This window comes from Scyliorhinus torazame, chromosome 5, assembly GCF_047496885.1.
Source record: "Scyliorhinus torazame isolate Kashiwa2021f chromosome 5, sScyTor2.1, whole genome shotgun sequence".
NCBI lineage: Eukaryota > Metazoa > Chordata > Chondrichthyes > Carcharhiniformes > Scyliorhinidae > Scyliorhinus > Scyliorhinus torazame.
The window spans coordinates 183,193,720-183,208,474 of record NC_092711.1 but is presented as its reverse complement, the minus strand read 5'-3'; the positions used below and the strand labels follow the sequence as shown (position 1 = coordinate 183,208,474).

Sequence of the window (14,755 nt, the reverse complement as noted above, 5' to 3'; positions counted from 1 at the left end):
ACATGACCTCCTCTTGACGAAGCCATGCTGACTCAGTCCTACTTTATCATGCACTTCCAAGTACTCCGCAATTTCATCTTTAATAATCAACTCTAAAATCTTACCAATGATCAAAGTCAGGCTAACCGACCTATAATTTCCCATCTTCTGCCTCCCTCCCTTCTTAACCAAGGGTGTTACATTAGCCATTTTCCAGTCCTCTAGGACCCTCTCTGCCTCTCGTGATTCCTGAAAGATCACCACTAATACGCCACAATCTCCTCAGCTATCTCCTTTTAAATCCTGGGGTGCAGTCCATCCACTTCAGGTCATTTATCCACCTTCAGACCTTTCAGTTTCCTCAGAACGTCTCCTTAGTGATGGTCACTACACTCACCTCTGCCCCCTGATTCTCCTGCAGTTCCAGTATCCCACCGGTTTTGTGGACAGATTATAAACAGGGATTGTTCCCTTTAGAGCAAAGAACAGACATCTTTGGGCAGCACGGTAGCACACGTGGATAGCACTGTGGCTTCACAGTGCCAGGGTCCCAGGTTTGACTCCCCGTTGGGTCACTGTCTGTGCGGAGACTGCACATTCTCCCCGTGTCTGCGTGAGTTTCCTCCGGGTGCTCCGGTTTCCTACCACAGTCCATAGATGTGCAGGTTAGGTGGATTGGCCATGCTAAATTGCCCTTAGTGTCCAAAAAGGATAGGATGGGTTATTGGGTTACGGGGATGGGGTGGAAGTGAGGGCTTAAGTGGTGCAGTGCAGACTCGATGGGCTGAATGGCCTCCTTCTGCACTGTATGTTCTATGAAAAACAGCTACTTCCTCACTGTTAGCAGACTCCTAAACAACCCTCTTATGGACTGACCTCATTAACACGTTACCCCTGTATACTTCACCCGATGCCAGTGTTATGCAGTTACATTGTGTATCTTGTGTGGCCCTATTATGTATTTTCTTCTATTTCCTTTTCTTTTCATATACTTAATGATCTGTTGAGCTGCTTGCAGAAAAATACTTTTCACTGTACCTTGGTACACGTGACAATAAACAAATCCAAATCCAAAAAAGATGAAATGGAGATTTCATGGAGCTGTTCAATATTATGGGTTGGGGTAATGGGGATGGATGCTTTGATAGAGCAGATAGGGAGAAACTGGTTCCACTGACGAGGATCGTGATTGAAGATAATTAAAGAAAGACAGATTTGTATTTAGAAAGCACCCTGGACGTCAGAGTGAAATCATTATTACAATGGCTAACATGTGCTCCTATGTTTTGTGGTCTATTCCTTTGTAACTGGGCTATTCCCAGCCTCCCACATAAAGATGGGGTCATTCAAAAATTAAAACCAAGCTTATCTATTTGATTTTTATCCCAAAATAAATACCTGAAACTGCGCTGGAGTTTATTACATTAGGAGAAAAGACCATAAAAGGCCACAATAAACATGGTTCTGTCCACAGCAAAATCCAACCACTGTAGTTATTTGTGAACTCGCTGGTGTCTCATAAGATAACTGAGTGAATCCCTTCCCACGCCAGGAGCAGGTGAACGGTCTCCCTCAATGTGAATTCGCTGGTGTGTCAGCAGGGTGGATGACCAAGTGAATCACTTCCCATAACAGGAACAGGTGAACGGTCTCTCCCCAGCGTAAAGTTTTAAAATATATATATTCTATTGACAATACGTCAACATAGTACAAAATAAATAAAGTACATATTGTTTGTTCAATTTTTCCCCCTTTTAAATCCCCAACCCCCCTCCTCTCCAGCAGCCCCCCCACCCCCCCCCCCCCCCACCCCCACCTTCCCCAGCGACATACAATTCCTCAAACACGGATAGTAACGGTCTCGAACGCACATAAAACTTCTCCTCCGATCCTCTAAGGGCGAACTTTATCTTCTCCAGCCTAAGAAATTCATACAAGTCCCCCAACCAAGCCATGACTCCCAGCGGTGCTGCTGACCTTCATTTCAATAGTATCCGACACTGGTCAATCAGAGAGGCAAAGGCCACAATGTCAGTCCCCTTCCCCTTCTGCAGCCCCGGAGCCTCCAAAGTTGAAATATTCCAAAGATCACCGCCATAAGGTCCGGCGTCATCCTAACCACCACAACCCCACCAAACTCTCACACACCACCTCCCAAAAGCTACCCAACTTTGTGCACCATCAAATCATGTAAACATGGTTTGTCGCCCCCGCCTCCCACATCTCTCGCACACATCTTCTACTACCGGGAAACAACACCCATTTGGGTCAGAGTCATATGAACCCTATGTACTACCTTATGTACAAGGCTCATCTACGCACAGGAGGAGGTTGAGTTGATTTGGTGTATTATCTCGCTCCAAATTCCCCACCCCATCTCGATCCCAAATTCTTTCTCCCACTTCCGTCTCATCCCTTCCACTTGGGCCGACCCCTTCTCTCACAACCATCCACAGATCTCCCCAATCCTCCGTTCTCCCCACTCATCCGGGATCAATAGCTTCTCCAACAAGTACAGTCTGGCAGCTGAGGAAACGAGGGCAGTTTCTTCCCTCACCTGCCAATATTTAAACTTGCTCCCCATTGGCAACTCAAACTTCTCTCGCAATTCCTCCAGCGCCGCAAACTTACCCTCAACAAACAGGTCCCTAACCCGCTCTATCCCTTCCTCCGACATCTCCTGTACATCCCATCCATTCTGCATCTGCACTAATTTAAAGTGCCTCCACAACTGATTGCAGGTCTTAAATCAAGATTCCACCACTGGGCTGCTCGTATACTTCCCTGGGGAAAAAGCAAGGGGCCTTAGCCAGAGCCCTCAAACTCATCCCCTGCAAGATTCCTCCTCCAACCGGACACAGTCCGACCCCCCCCCCCCCCCACACCTTCTCCTCAATACCGTATCATCTTCTCGGCATTTGCAACCCAATACTAATGCAGCAGGTTAGGGAACACCAGTTCCTCCTCCTTCCCCCAAAGTAAAGTTAATGGTGTTCAGGGAGTTGAAATGACCACCTGAACCCAGTCCCACAGTGAGATCACCTGTGTGAACATGTTGATGGGACATCAGATTCCAGGAACTTTTAAAGCACTTCCCGCAGTCCGGTCATTTAAAACGTCCCTAATCAGTGTGGACTCGTTGATGGGAGATCAGGTTCCCGGAACTTCTGAAGCGCCTCTCACAGTCTGGACATTTAAAAGGTCTCTCATCAGTATGAACTCGTTGATGCGACATTAGGTTCCGGGAACTTTTAAAGCACGTCTCACAGTCTGGGCATTTAAAAGGTCTCTCATCAGTGTGAATGCGTTGATGGGACATCAGTTGCGAGGAACGTTTAAAGCACTTCTCGCAGTCTGCACATTTAAAAGGTCTCTCATCAGTGTGAACTCGTTGATGGAACATCAGGTTCCTGGAACTTTTAAAGCACTTCCCGCAGTCTGGACATTTAAAAGGTCTCTCATCAGTATGAACTCGTTGGTGGGACATCAGGTTCCCAGAACTTTTAAAATACTTCCCGCAGTCTGGGCATTTAAAAGGTCTTTCATCAATGTGAACCCGTTGATGGGACAGCAGTTGCGAGGAACGTTTAAAGCACTTTTCGCAGTCTGGACATTTAAACAGTCTCTCATCAGTGTGAACTTGTCGATGGGACATCAGGTTCCCGGAACTTTTAAAGCATTTCTCACAGTCTGAGCATTTAAAAGATCTCTCATCACTGTGAATTCGCTGATGGGACATCAGGTTCCGGGAACTTTTAAAGCACATCTCACAGTCTGGGCATTTAAATGGTCTTTCATCAGTGTGAATGCTTTGATGGGACATCAGGTTCCCGGTACTTTTAAAGCATTTCCCGCAATCTGAGCATTTAAAAGGTCTCTCATCATTGTGAACTCGCTGATGGGACATCAGGTTCCGGGAACATTTAAAGCACATCTCACAGTCTGGGCATTTAAAAGGTCTTTCATCAGTGTGGACGCGTTGATGGGACATCAGTTCCGAGGAACGTTTAAAGCACTTCTCGCAGTCTGCACATTTAAAAGGTCTCTCATCAGTGTGAACTCGTTGATGGGACATCAGGTTCCTGGAACTTTTAAAGCACTTTGAGCAGTCTGGACATTTAAAAGGTCTCTCATCTGTGTGAACTCGTTGGTGGGACATCAGGTTCCCGGAACTTTTAAAACACTTTGCGCAGTCTGGACATTTAAAAGGTCTCTCATCAGTGTGAAGTCGTTGATGGAACATCAGTTGCGAAGAACATTTAAAACACTTTTCACAGTCTGGGCATTTAAAAGGTCTCTCATCAGTGTGAAGTCGTTGATGGAACATCAGGTTCCTGGAACTTTTAAAGTACTTCCCGCAGTCTGGACACTTAAAAGGTCTCTCATCAGTATGAACTCGTTGGTGGGACAGAAGGTTCTGGGAACTTTTGAAGCACATCTCGCAGTCTGGGCATTCAAAATGTCTTTCATCAGTGTGAACACGTTGATGGGACATCAGTTCCGAGGAACGTTTAAAGCACTTTTCGCAGTCTGGACATTTAAACGGTCTCTCATCAGTGTGAACTTGTCGATGGGACATCAGGTTCCCGGAACTTTTGAAGCATTTCTCGCAGTCTGAGCATTTAAAAGATCTCTCATCATTGTGAACTCGCTGATGGGACATCAGGTTCTGGGAACTTTTAAAGCACATCTTGCAGTCTGAGCATTTAAAAGATCTCTCATCATTGTGAACTCGTTGATGGGACATCAGGTTCTGGGAACTTTTAAAGCACATCTCACAGCCTGGGCATTTAAATGGTCTTTCATCAGTGTGAACGCGTTGATGGGACATCAGATTCCCGTAATGTTTAAAGCATTTCCCGCAGTCTGAGCATTTAAAAGGTCTCTCATCATTGTGAACTCGCTGATGGGACATCAGGATCCGGGAACTTTTAAAGCACATCTCACAGTCTGGGCATTTAAATGGTCTTTCATCAATGTGAGTGCGTTGATGGGACATCAGTTCCGAGGAACGTTTAAAGCACTTTGCGCAGTCTGGACATTTAAAAGGTCTCTCATCTGTGTGAACTCGTTGGTGGGACATCAGGTTCCCGGAACTTTTAAAACACCTCCCGCAGTCTGGGCATTTAAAAGGTCTCTCATCAATGTGAACCCGTTGATGGGACATCAGTTGCGGGGAACATTTAAAAAACATTTCGCAGTCTGTGCATTTAAAAGGTCTCTCACCAGTGTGAACTTGTTTATGGGCCATCAATTCCCCGGAGCGTTTAAAGCACTTCCCACAATCTAGGCATTTAAAAAGTCTCTCATTAGTGTGAACTATCTTCCAGAAATTTTGAAGAACTTCGCGTAGTTTGAGCATTTAAATGGTCTCTCCCCACTATGGACTCGCTGGTGAGGCAGCATAATGAATTACTTCACATAGGTGTGACACCGTTGATGAATTTGCAGAACTGATGTGTAATTGAATTCCTTCCCACAATAATAATAATCTCTTTATTGTCACAAGTAGGCTTACATTAACACTGCAATGAAGTTACTGTGAAAATCCACTAGTCGTCACATTCCAGTGCCTGTTCGGGTACACAGAGGGAGAATTCAGAATGTCCAATTCACCTAACAGCACGTGTTTTGGTACTTGTGGCAGGAAACCGGAGCACCCAGAGGAAATCCACGCAGACAAAGGGAGAATGTGCAGATTCCGCACAGACAGTGACCCAAGCCGGGAATCGAACCTGGGACCCTGGAGCATTTGAACAGTTTGTTCGCGTTCTGACTGTCCTTTTGGTCTGAAATGTCAAATATTCAGCTCAATCCTCGTCCATACACAGAACACATATTTGGTTCTCCCCATTGTGAAGGATGCTTTTTCGATCCATATTCAAAATCCAATGATATTTAGATTACGATAAATTGGGCGGCTCTGTCAGATCCTGATTGTGATGTTTGGTTTCAGTTTCCCAACTGCAATCCTCCCCTTCTAATGCCCTGTGAAACTGAGTTAAACAAAAAAAAATGGAGTGAGAGAGAACCCACAAAAACACAAAGGTAGATTGTGAAATTGAGCTGAATGAATCGAGTAAATTGTGGAGCTGGCATCACCAAAACGTGACCATGAAAGCTGCTGCATTGTTGTAAAACTCCAACTGGTTCACAAATGTCCTTCAGGGAATGGAACCAGCCACCCAGTCTGCGCCTATACAAGTCAAGGGCTTTGACATGATGATGGGAAGGTGAGCGGGTTAAGAGATGTAGGAGCAGAAGAGGCGAAAGGGAGGAACCTTATAGAGAACAAAGAACAAAGAAAAGTACAGCACAGGAACAGGCCCTTCGGCCTTCCAAGCCCGTGCCGATCATGCTGCCCGACTAAACTACAATCTTCTACACTTCCTGGGTCCGTATACCTCTATTCCCATCCTATTCATGTATTTGTCCCTGCTTCCACCACCTCCTCCGGCAGTGAGTTCCAGGCACCCACTACCCTCTGTGTAAAAACTTGCCTCGTACATGTACTCTAAACCTTGCCCCTCGCAACTTAAACCTATGCCCCCTAGTAATTGACCCCCTAATAATTGATATATCTACAACCAGTCTGAATCTCCCAAACCCTCATCCTTCACTATCTAGAAAGACTAGGTTTGCATGTCAATGTGAACAGCATCACCTTCAGGTCACATTGTCCTGGATGAACAGAAATGTCCTCCGTTTAAATATTGGGAAGACTGAAGCCAATGTCTCCACCCCATCGGTCACCCTGGAAACTGTCTGAGGCAGAACAAGGCTGTTCACAACCATGGTGAAATGTTTATTTTAAATTTAGACTTTGCAGAGTCGACAGGGTTCAGCTTGGCATTGTCGTTTTGCTTTTTAAAGTGTCAGAATCTATTTCTGCCTGAACAAAAAGAACTATCTGGGATTAACAAAGAAACACACACTTTGTTGTCTCTGAAGAGACATTTAGGTTCTGGATACTGGAAATCATGTGAAACACAATTATTCTCTGTGACCTATGCACTGTAAATCTTTCTTTGCTGTGTCTTTTGTTGTCAGAATGCAAAGACAACTTTCAAACCCTCTCAGGTCATTTTGAGTTTGTAAATAAACCAACCCTTTGAGTTCATCCTATCTCAAGAGAAGAGGAAATCCGCCACCGGTTATAAAAGAGGAATCAAATCAAAAATATCTTTCTGTTTACAGAAGGGCAGCATAAGGACACAGCAGTTTTCACTATTGCCTCACAGCACCAGGAATCCGCATTCAATTCCAGGCTTGGGTCACTGACTGTGTTGAGTTTCTATGTTCTCAACCTTGACTATCAAGAAAGACTAGGTTTGCATGTGTATGTGAACAGCATCAGCTCCAGGTCACACACAGAAATGTCCTCCATTTAAATATTGGGTGGGTTTCCTCAGGGTGCTCCGGTTTCCTCCCACAGTCCAAAAATGTGCAGGTTATGTGGATTTGGATGATGTTAAGAGATTACGGGGATAGGGCAGGGTGTACGGGTGAGTTAACATGGGTAGAGTGCTCATTCGAAGGGTCCATTCAATTTTCTGCACTGTAGGCATTCTGACACAAAAATAGATGGTGATGGGAGAAATCAGTGTTGTTTAAATTATTACCCCTCCTGTCCCTAACGTTGCTCGACATGGCCCTGTCTTACCTCATGCTTCAGAAACTTTCATGCGTTTCATGCTCACTTGCAACAAGTCTTCTTCGCCCATCAGCCCTGTGCTCACTGATCTTCAAAGGATTCCTGGTTCAGTCGCACCAACATTTTTAAATTCTCATCCTTGTTTTCCTCCAGTGTTGTGACCATCTGTCTATCTCTGTAATGTTATCGAGCCACACACCCGCTGAGATCTATCATAGAATTTACAGTGCAGAAAGCCATTCGGCCCATCGAGTCTGCACCGGCTCTTGGAAAGAGCACCCTACCCAAGGTCAACACCTCCACCCTATCCCCATAGCCCAGTAACCCCACCCAACACTAAGGGCAATTTTGGACACTAAGGGCAATTTATCATGGCCAATCCACCTAACCTGCACATCTTTGGACTGTGGGAGGAAACCGGAGCACCCGGAGGAAACCCACGCACACACGGGGAGGATGTGCAGACTCCGCACAGACAGTGACCCAAGCCGGAATTGAACCTGGGACCCTGGAGCTGTGAAGCAATTGTGCTATCCACAATGCTACCGTGCTGCCGTCCCTACACTGATCTAATGCCGGCCTCGTGAACATTCTTGATTTTAATCACTCCACCATTAGCGACCATCCTTTCATTTGCCTGGGCCACAAACTCTGGAAATGAGAAACCTTGAAGTGCATGTCCACAGTTCTGCATCTGATGTGCTGTAACCTCACCAGGTTCTGGAGTTGGGGTGAAGTTTATTTTTTCTCTAAATTGCCTGGAGCAGACCTGATGGGCTAAATGGCCTCTTTCTTCACCGTAACCTTTCTATGATTCTAAAGGTTTGAAAAACATTGCCCTAAATACACAGTGGTTAGTATTGCCGCCTCACAGCTCCAGGGACCCGGGTTCAATTCTGGCCTCGGGTGACTGTCTGTGAGAAATTGGCATTTTCTACCCGTGGCTGCATGGGTTTCCCCCGGGTGCTCTGGTTTCCTCCCACAGTCCAGGGTGGGGCGGGGGAGGGGGTGGGGCGGGTCCCACCACAGCAAATTGGAATCCAATAAAAATCTGAAATTGTAAGTCAAATCTGACCATTAAATCATTTTCAATTCTGTAAAAACCCATCTGCGAAGGGAATCATCTTGGTCTGGCTTACATGTGACTCCAGGTCCATGCAATGGTTAACTCTGAAGTTGATGGTAAACCACTCAATTTACAGCCAATTAGCGATGGGCAATGTTTGCCCAAATGGTGATGTCCAATCCCATGAATTTTTTTTTCTAAGTGAGACTTGTTTTTAAACTTGCTGGGCCAGAGAAGCAACTGATCAGATTGTCTCAATTTTAATGAGAAAGAAGGGCCAAGAACTCATCACACATGTTGGAGGTGAGGATGGAGGAAGTGGGGAAAGCGAGAGCCGTTCAAAACAAACTAACTGGTCTTGGAAATTTTAAGGAGATTGTCTTCCGGTGGCTGGATTTGCTGAGCAGTCACAGGAACGTGGCTCTCCTCTTCGTAACTCCAAACTAAGCACCTTTAACCCGAAAATTGATGGCTAAGCCAACAAAAAAAAAAAAAACGCACCTCATAAAACCACCACATACCCAAGGATATCGGCTGGAACGAGCAAAATGGTCAAAGAAAGAATAAGGACAGCAAGAGCCTGGAGGGAAAGGACGAGATGGCGGTTATAAAGAGCGAGGCAGAGCAAGATATGGTGGAGAGCAGAACCACCAATGCAAAAATTGATTTGCCCAGGAATAGGTCAATGGATGGAGCTCCTAACACAGAAGCTCCTAAAACACAGAGATGCCATTAAGAAATAAATTATGGCAAAGGTAAAATAGCGGTTACAGATACCTTGGCCTCCTTCAAAGAGTTGCTGAAGAGGAGGGAGCGATGACTGGAGATGCAGGATTCAACAGTGTGAACATTCTCGAGGGCAGCCACCAACCAGGAAGACGAGATCACCTCAATGGAAGGAGAGGTGTCAAGGTTGGTATTGGCCCAGAAAGCACTCAAGGGGAAGGTGGAGGACCAAGAGAACAGGTCACGTTACCAGAACCTCAGGATTGTGGGACTACCAGAGGGCACAAACCCAACTGAGTACGTGGCCCGGATGCTGGGTGAGCATAAGAGATTGATGTGTAAAATTAAAGCACATGGAATGGGATAGTGTATTGAGATGGATAGTGGACTGGTTAACAAACAGGAAACAAAGAGTAGGATATAGCGGGTCTTTTCAAATTGGCAGGCAGTGACTAGTGGGCTGCCGCAGGAATCGGTGCAATATATTCACAATATATATTAATGAGGAAGGAACAAAATGTAATCGAGGGCCGAAGGGCCTGTACTGCGCTGTAATGTTCTATGTTCTAATTTCTCTAAATTTGCAGATGACACCAAGTTGTGTGGGAGGGTGAGATGTGAGGAAGATGCAGAGAACCTTCAGTGTGATTTGGACAAGTTGAGTGAGTGGGCAAATGAATGGCAGATGCAGTATAATTTGGATAAATGGGAGGTTATCCACTTTGGTAGCAAAAACGAGAAGGCAGACTATTATCTGAATAGCCATAAATTAGGAGAGGGTAATGTGCAATTGAGACCTGGGTGTCCTCGTACACCAGTCACTGGACCATGCAGGTATAGCAAGTGATAAAGAAGGCAAATGGTATATTGCCCTTCATAGTGAAAGGATTGGAGTACAGCAGCAGGGATGTTTTGCCACAGTTATATAGAGTCTTGGTGAGGCCACACCTGGAATATTGTGTCAAGGTTTGGTCTTCTTTTCTGAGGAAGGATGTCCTTGCGTTAGAGGGAATGCAGCAAAGATTTACCAGACTGGTTCCTGGGATGGCGGGACTGACGTATGAGGAGATATTGAATCGGTTGGGATTGTATTCGCTGGAGTTCAGAAGCATGAGGGAGGGGATCTCACAGAAACCTATAAACTTTGATCAGAACTGGACAAGATAGATGCAGGACGTGCCCGATGGCAGGTATATACAGAACTGTCACAGTCTGAGGATACGGGGTAGACCATTTAGGACAGAGTTGAGGAGAAATTTCTACCCCAGAGAGTGGCGAGCCTGTTACCACAGGAGGTAGTTGAGCCCATGTTTTGAAGCAGTTACACACAGCACTTTGGGTGAAGGTGATCAAAGGATATGGGGGCGGGCAGGGGAAAGCGGGAGTAGGCTTTTGAGTTGGATGATCAGCCATGTTCATAATGAATGGCGGAGCAGGCTCGAAGGGCTGAAGAGCCTCCTCCTGCGCCAATTTTCAATCTCTCGATACACCGCTCTGACTGGACTGAGATCCCGTCCTGGATGTACAGAATTTTCTGCCATTTAAATATTGGGAAGACTGAATCCAATGTCTTCAATCTCCCGTACAAATTTCACTCCATGCACACCAACACCATCCCGCTTCCTGGAAACTGTTTGAGGCTCAGCCCGACTATTCACAACCATGGTCAAATATTTATTTTTAAATTTGACTTTTCAGGGTCGCCAAGGCTGCGTTTAGTGTTGTCGTTTCCAGTGTCTGTGTCGATGCCTGGTGGCCCGCCCATTTCATATATTTTTATTGACTTTGGAGCAGTTGAATGCAACTAAGCGGCTTGCTCCACCATTTCAGAAAATATTTGGGAGTCAGCCAGTTTGCTGTGGATCTGAAGTCACATGGCGGCCAGACAAGGTGAGGATGGCAGATTTTGTCCCTGAATAGCATTAGTGAACTGAATGGTTTTTATATGACCATTAATAATGGTTCCCTGTTCACCATTAGTCTTTCAATTTTGTACTTTTATCAAATTTAAATTCCACCACATGCCATGATGGGATTCAAACTTGGGTCCCAGAGCATTACTCTATGTCTCGAGAATTACCCTGGGTACAAGATGACCGACAAGCACAGATCTGTGCCATCTCCAAAAATGGGTATCCTTCTGTGAGGTGACTGAACCTCACACTGCATATTTTTTTGGAAAATACATCTTGATGTACTCAAGGATATTTTTTTAAATTTATTAGCTTGACAAAGAGTTTTTAAAACCACTATGCCTGTCTGTGACTCCTGAACAAAAATAGCTATCTGGCTGCAACAAAGAAACTCAGACTTCCTTATCTCTGAAGAGACATTTTGATTCTGGACTCTGGAACTCAAGTGAAACACAACTGTTCTCTGTGATCTATGCACTGACAATCTTTCTTTTCTGTCTGTATTTTGCTGTATGAATGCAAAGGAGGCAGAGTTGAGACACTCTAATCTCGTTTTGAGTGTCTGTAAACAGACTAACACTTTGAGTTCATCGAATCTCAAAGAACAAAACAAAGAACAAAGAAAAGTACAGCACAGGAATAGGCCCTTCGGCCCCCCAAGCCGGTGCCGACCATGCTGCCCGACTAAACTACAATATTTTACACTTCTTGGGTCTGTATCCCTCTATTCATGTATTTGTCAAGATGCCCCTTAAATGGCACTATCGTCCCTGCTTCCACCACCTCCTCCGGTAGCGAGTTCCAGGCACCCGCTACCCTCTGTGTAAAAAACTTGCCTCGTACATCTCCTCTAAACCTTGCCCCTCGCACCTTAAACCTATGCCCCCTAGTAATTGACCCCTCTACCCCGGGGAAAAGCCTCTGACTATCCACTCTGTGCCCCTCATAATTTTGTAGACCTCTATCAGGTCGCCCCTCAACTTCCGTCGTTTCAGTGAGAACAAACCAAGTTTATTCAACCGCTCCTCATAGCTAATGCCCTTCATACCAGGCAACATTCTGGTAAATCTCTTCTGCACCCTCTCTAAAGCCTCCACATCCTTCTGGTAGTGTGGCAACCAGAATTGAACACTATACTCCAAGTGTGGCCTAACTAAGGTTCTATACAGCTGCAACATGACTAGCCAATTCTTATACTCAATGCCCCGGCCAATGAAGGCAAGCATGCCGTATGCCTTCTTGACTACCTTCTCCACCCGTGTTGCCCCTTTCAGTGACCTGTGGACCTGTACACCTAGATCTCTCTGACTTTCAATACTCTTGAGGGTTCTACCATTCACTGTATATTCCCTACCTGTATTAGACCTTCCAAAATGCATTACCTCACATTTGTCCGGATTAAACTACATCTGCCATCTCTCCGCCCAAGTCTCCAAACAATCTAAATCCTGCTGTATCCTCTGACAGTCCTCATCGCTATCTGCAATTCCACCAACATTTGTGTCATCTGCAAACTTACTGATCAGATCAGTTACATTTTCCGCCAAATCATTTATATATACTACAAACAGCAAAGGTCCCAGCACTGATCCCTGCGGAACACCACTAGTCACAGCCCTCCAATTAGAAAAGCATCCTTCCATTGCTACTCTCTGCCTTCTATGACCTCGCCAGTTCTGTAACCCCCTTGCCACCCTGATCCCGTGTGACTTCACCTTTTGTACTAGTCTACCATGAGGGACATTGTCAAAGGCCTTACTGAAGTCCATATAGACAACATCCACTGCCCGACCTGCATCAATCATCTTTGTGACCTCCTCGAAATACTCTTATCAAGTTAGTGAGACACGACCTCCTTTTCACAAAACCATGCTGCCTCTCACTAATATCTCAAGGGATTGGGACATTTCCCATTGTTTATAATTTACTTGCAACAAGTCTTGTTTGTCCATCACCCCTGTGCTCAGTGGCCTACAAAAGACTCCTAATTCAGAAGCACGATAAATTAAAAAATCCTAGTTTTCCTTCATGGTTGTGACATTACAGGGGCTGTTTAGCACAGGGCTAAATCGCTGGCTTTGAAAGCAGACCAAGGCAGGCCAGGAGCACAGTTCGATTCCCATAACAGCCTCCCCGAACAGGTGCCGGAATGTGGCGACTAGGGGCTTTTCACAGCAACTTCATTTGAAGCCTACTTGTGTCAATAAGCGATTTTCATTAAAGTGCATGCCCACATGTCTACATCTGAAGTGCAATAACCAGGTGCTGTAAAATTGTATTAAAATGTGCAGCTAGTTCATTTATTCTCCTTATTGCCGGGAAAACATAATGGGCTGAATGGCCTCCCTCCACCAACAACTTTTTGCCCCAAATAAATATGGCGACTACACATGCCGGTTCGTCCTTATGGCCCGCACAATTATGACAGTCACGTATGCGTCCTACATTGCCTGTTGAAAACGTGGAGGCAATAAAGTTCGTCTGGAACACGGAATAATTCTGTGTTTCCACTACGTGCAAACGGGGAACTGGAAAGCTCTTTCTCGGGATTGAAAGTTTACACAACTTGTTTACGAAGCCTCTCCGCCCACGAGCCGGATCCATCCCCATCCCGCCATTGCACCCGCTTACCCTTTGGACACCAAATCAGCATCTCCCGCCGCCATTACTCTCACTGCGCATGCTCTACCTTCTGTCTGGCTCCGCTCCTCCTTCACTCCGATTGGCTGAACGACCAGCACCTGCCGCTCGGTCTTCCAGTCACGCCACCTCTCTGTCCATTGGTCCGGACAACGAACCGGGCATTGTGACGTTACGAAATGGTGACAGCCACAGACTCAGCCTGATTTGCTGATTATTGTGATCTGGAGTTGCCGGCGTTGGAGTGGGGTGGGCACAGTAAGAAGTCTGACAACACCAGATTAATTAAAGTCCTGATGAAGGAGCTGCGTTTCGAAAATGAGTGATTCCAAACAATCCTTTTGGACTTTAATCTGGTGTTGCTGATTATTGGCAGCATTTTCTCTTTGGGATTAGAGCGGAAGATGGATCTTCACTGGATAAAAGCAAATTACTGCGGATGCTGGAATCTGAAACCAAGAGAACATGCTGGAAAATCTCAGCAGGTCTGGCAGCATCTGTAGGGAGAGAAAAGAGCTAACTTTTCGAGTCCAGATGACCCTTTGTCCTCTCTCCAGATGACCCAGTTGTCCTCTGTCTGGGAGGGCAGAGTGGGGGGAGAGGGAGATTCACACTCATTTCCGGAGTGCTCTGATTATCATCTTTACTTTACATGAGGAAGTCTCCATTTCAGTCCCCCCTGCAAACGTTTGTGTTTAAAATTGTTACTGAGGAATTTACAGTGAGTTTCCATGGAATCCCTACAGTACAGAAGGAGGCCATTCAGCCCATTGAGTC

At 45.7% G+C, this 14,755-nt stretch overlaps 1 protein-coding gene across 1 annotated transcript; it reads right to left on the bottom strand.

The window, feature by feature from the left end:
* Window positions 1-2,869: 2,869 nt before the first annotated feature.
* Window positions 2,870-14,039, bottom strand: LOC140420779 (uncharacterized). The gene is made up of 2 exons (XM_072504771.1): window positions 13,970-14,039; window positions 2,870-5,975 (listed from the first exon to the last, which is right to left on the bottom strand). The coding sequence occupies exon 2, from the start codon at window positions 5,339-5,341 to the stop codon at window positions 3,101-3,103; it is 2,241 nt and encodes a 746-aa protein (XP_072360872.1). The 5' UTR covers window positions 5,342-5,975; window positions 13,970-14,039; the 3' UTR covers window positions 2,870-3,100.
* Window positions 14,040-14,755: the final 716 nt, after the last annotated feature.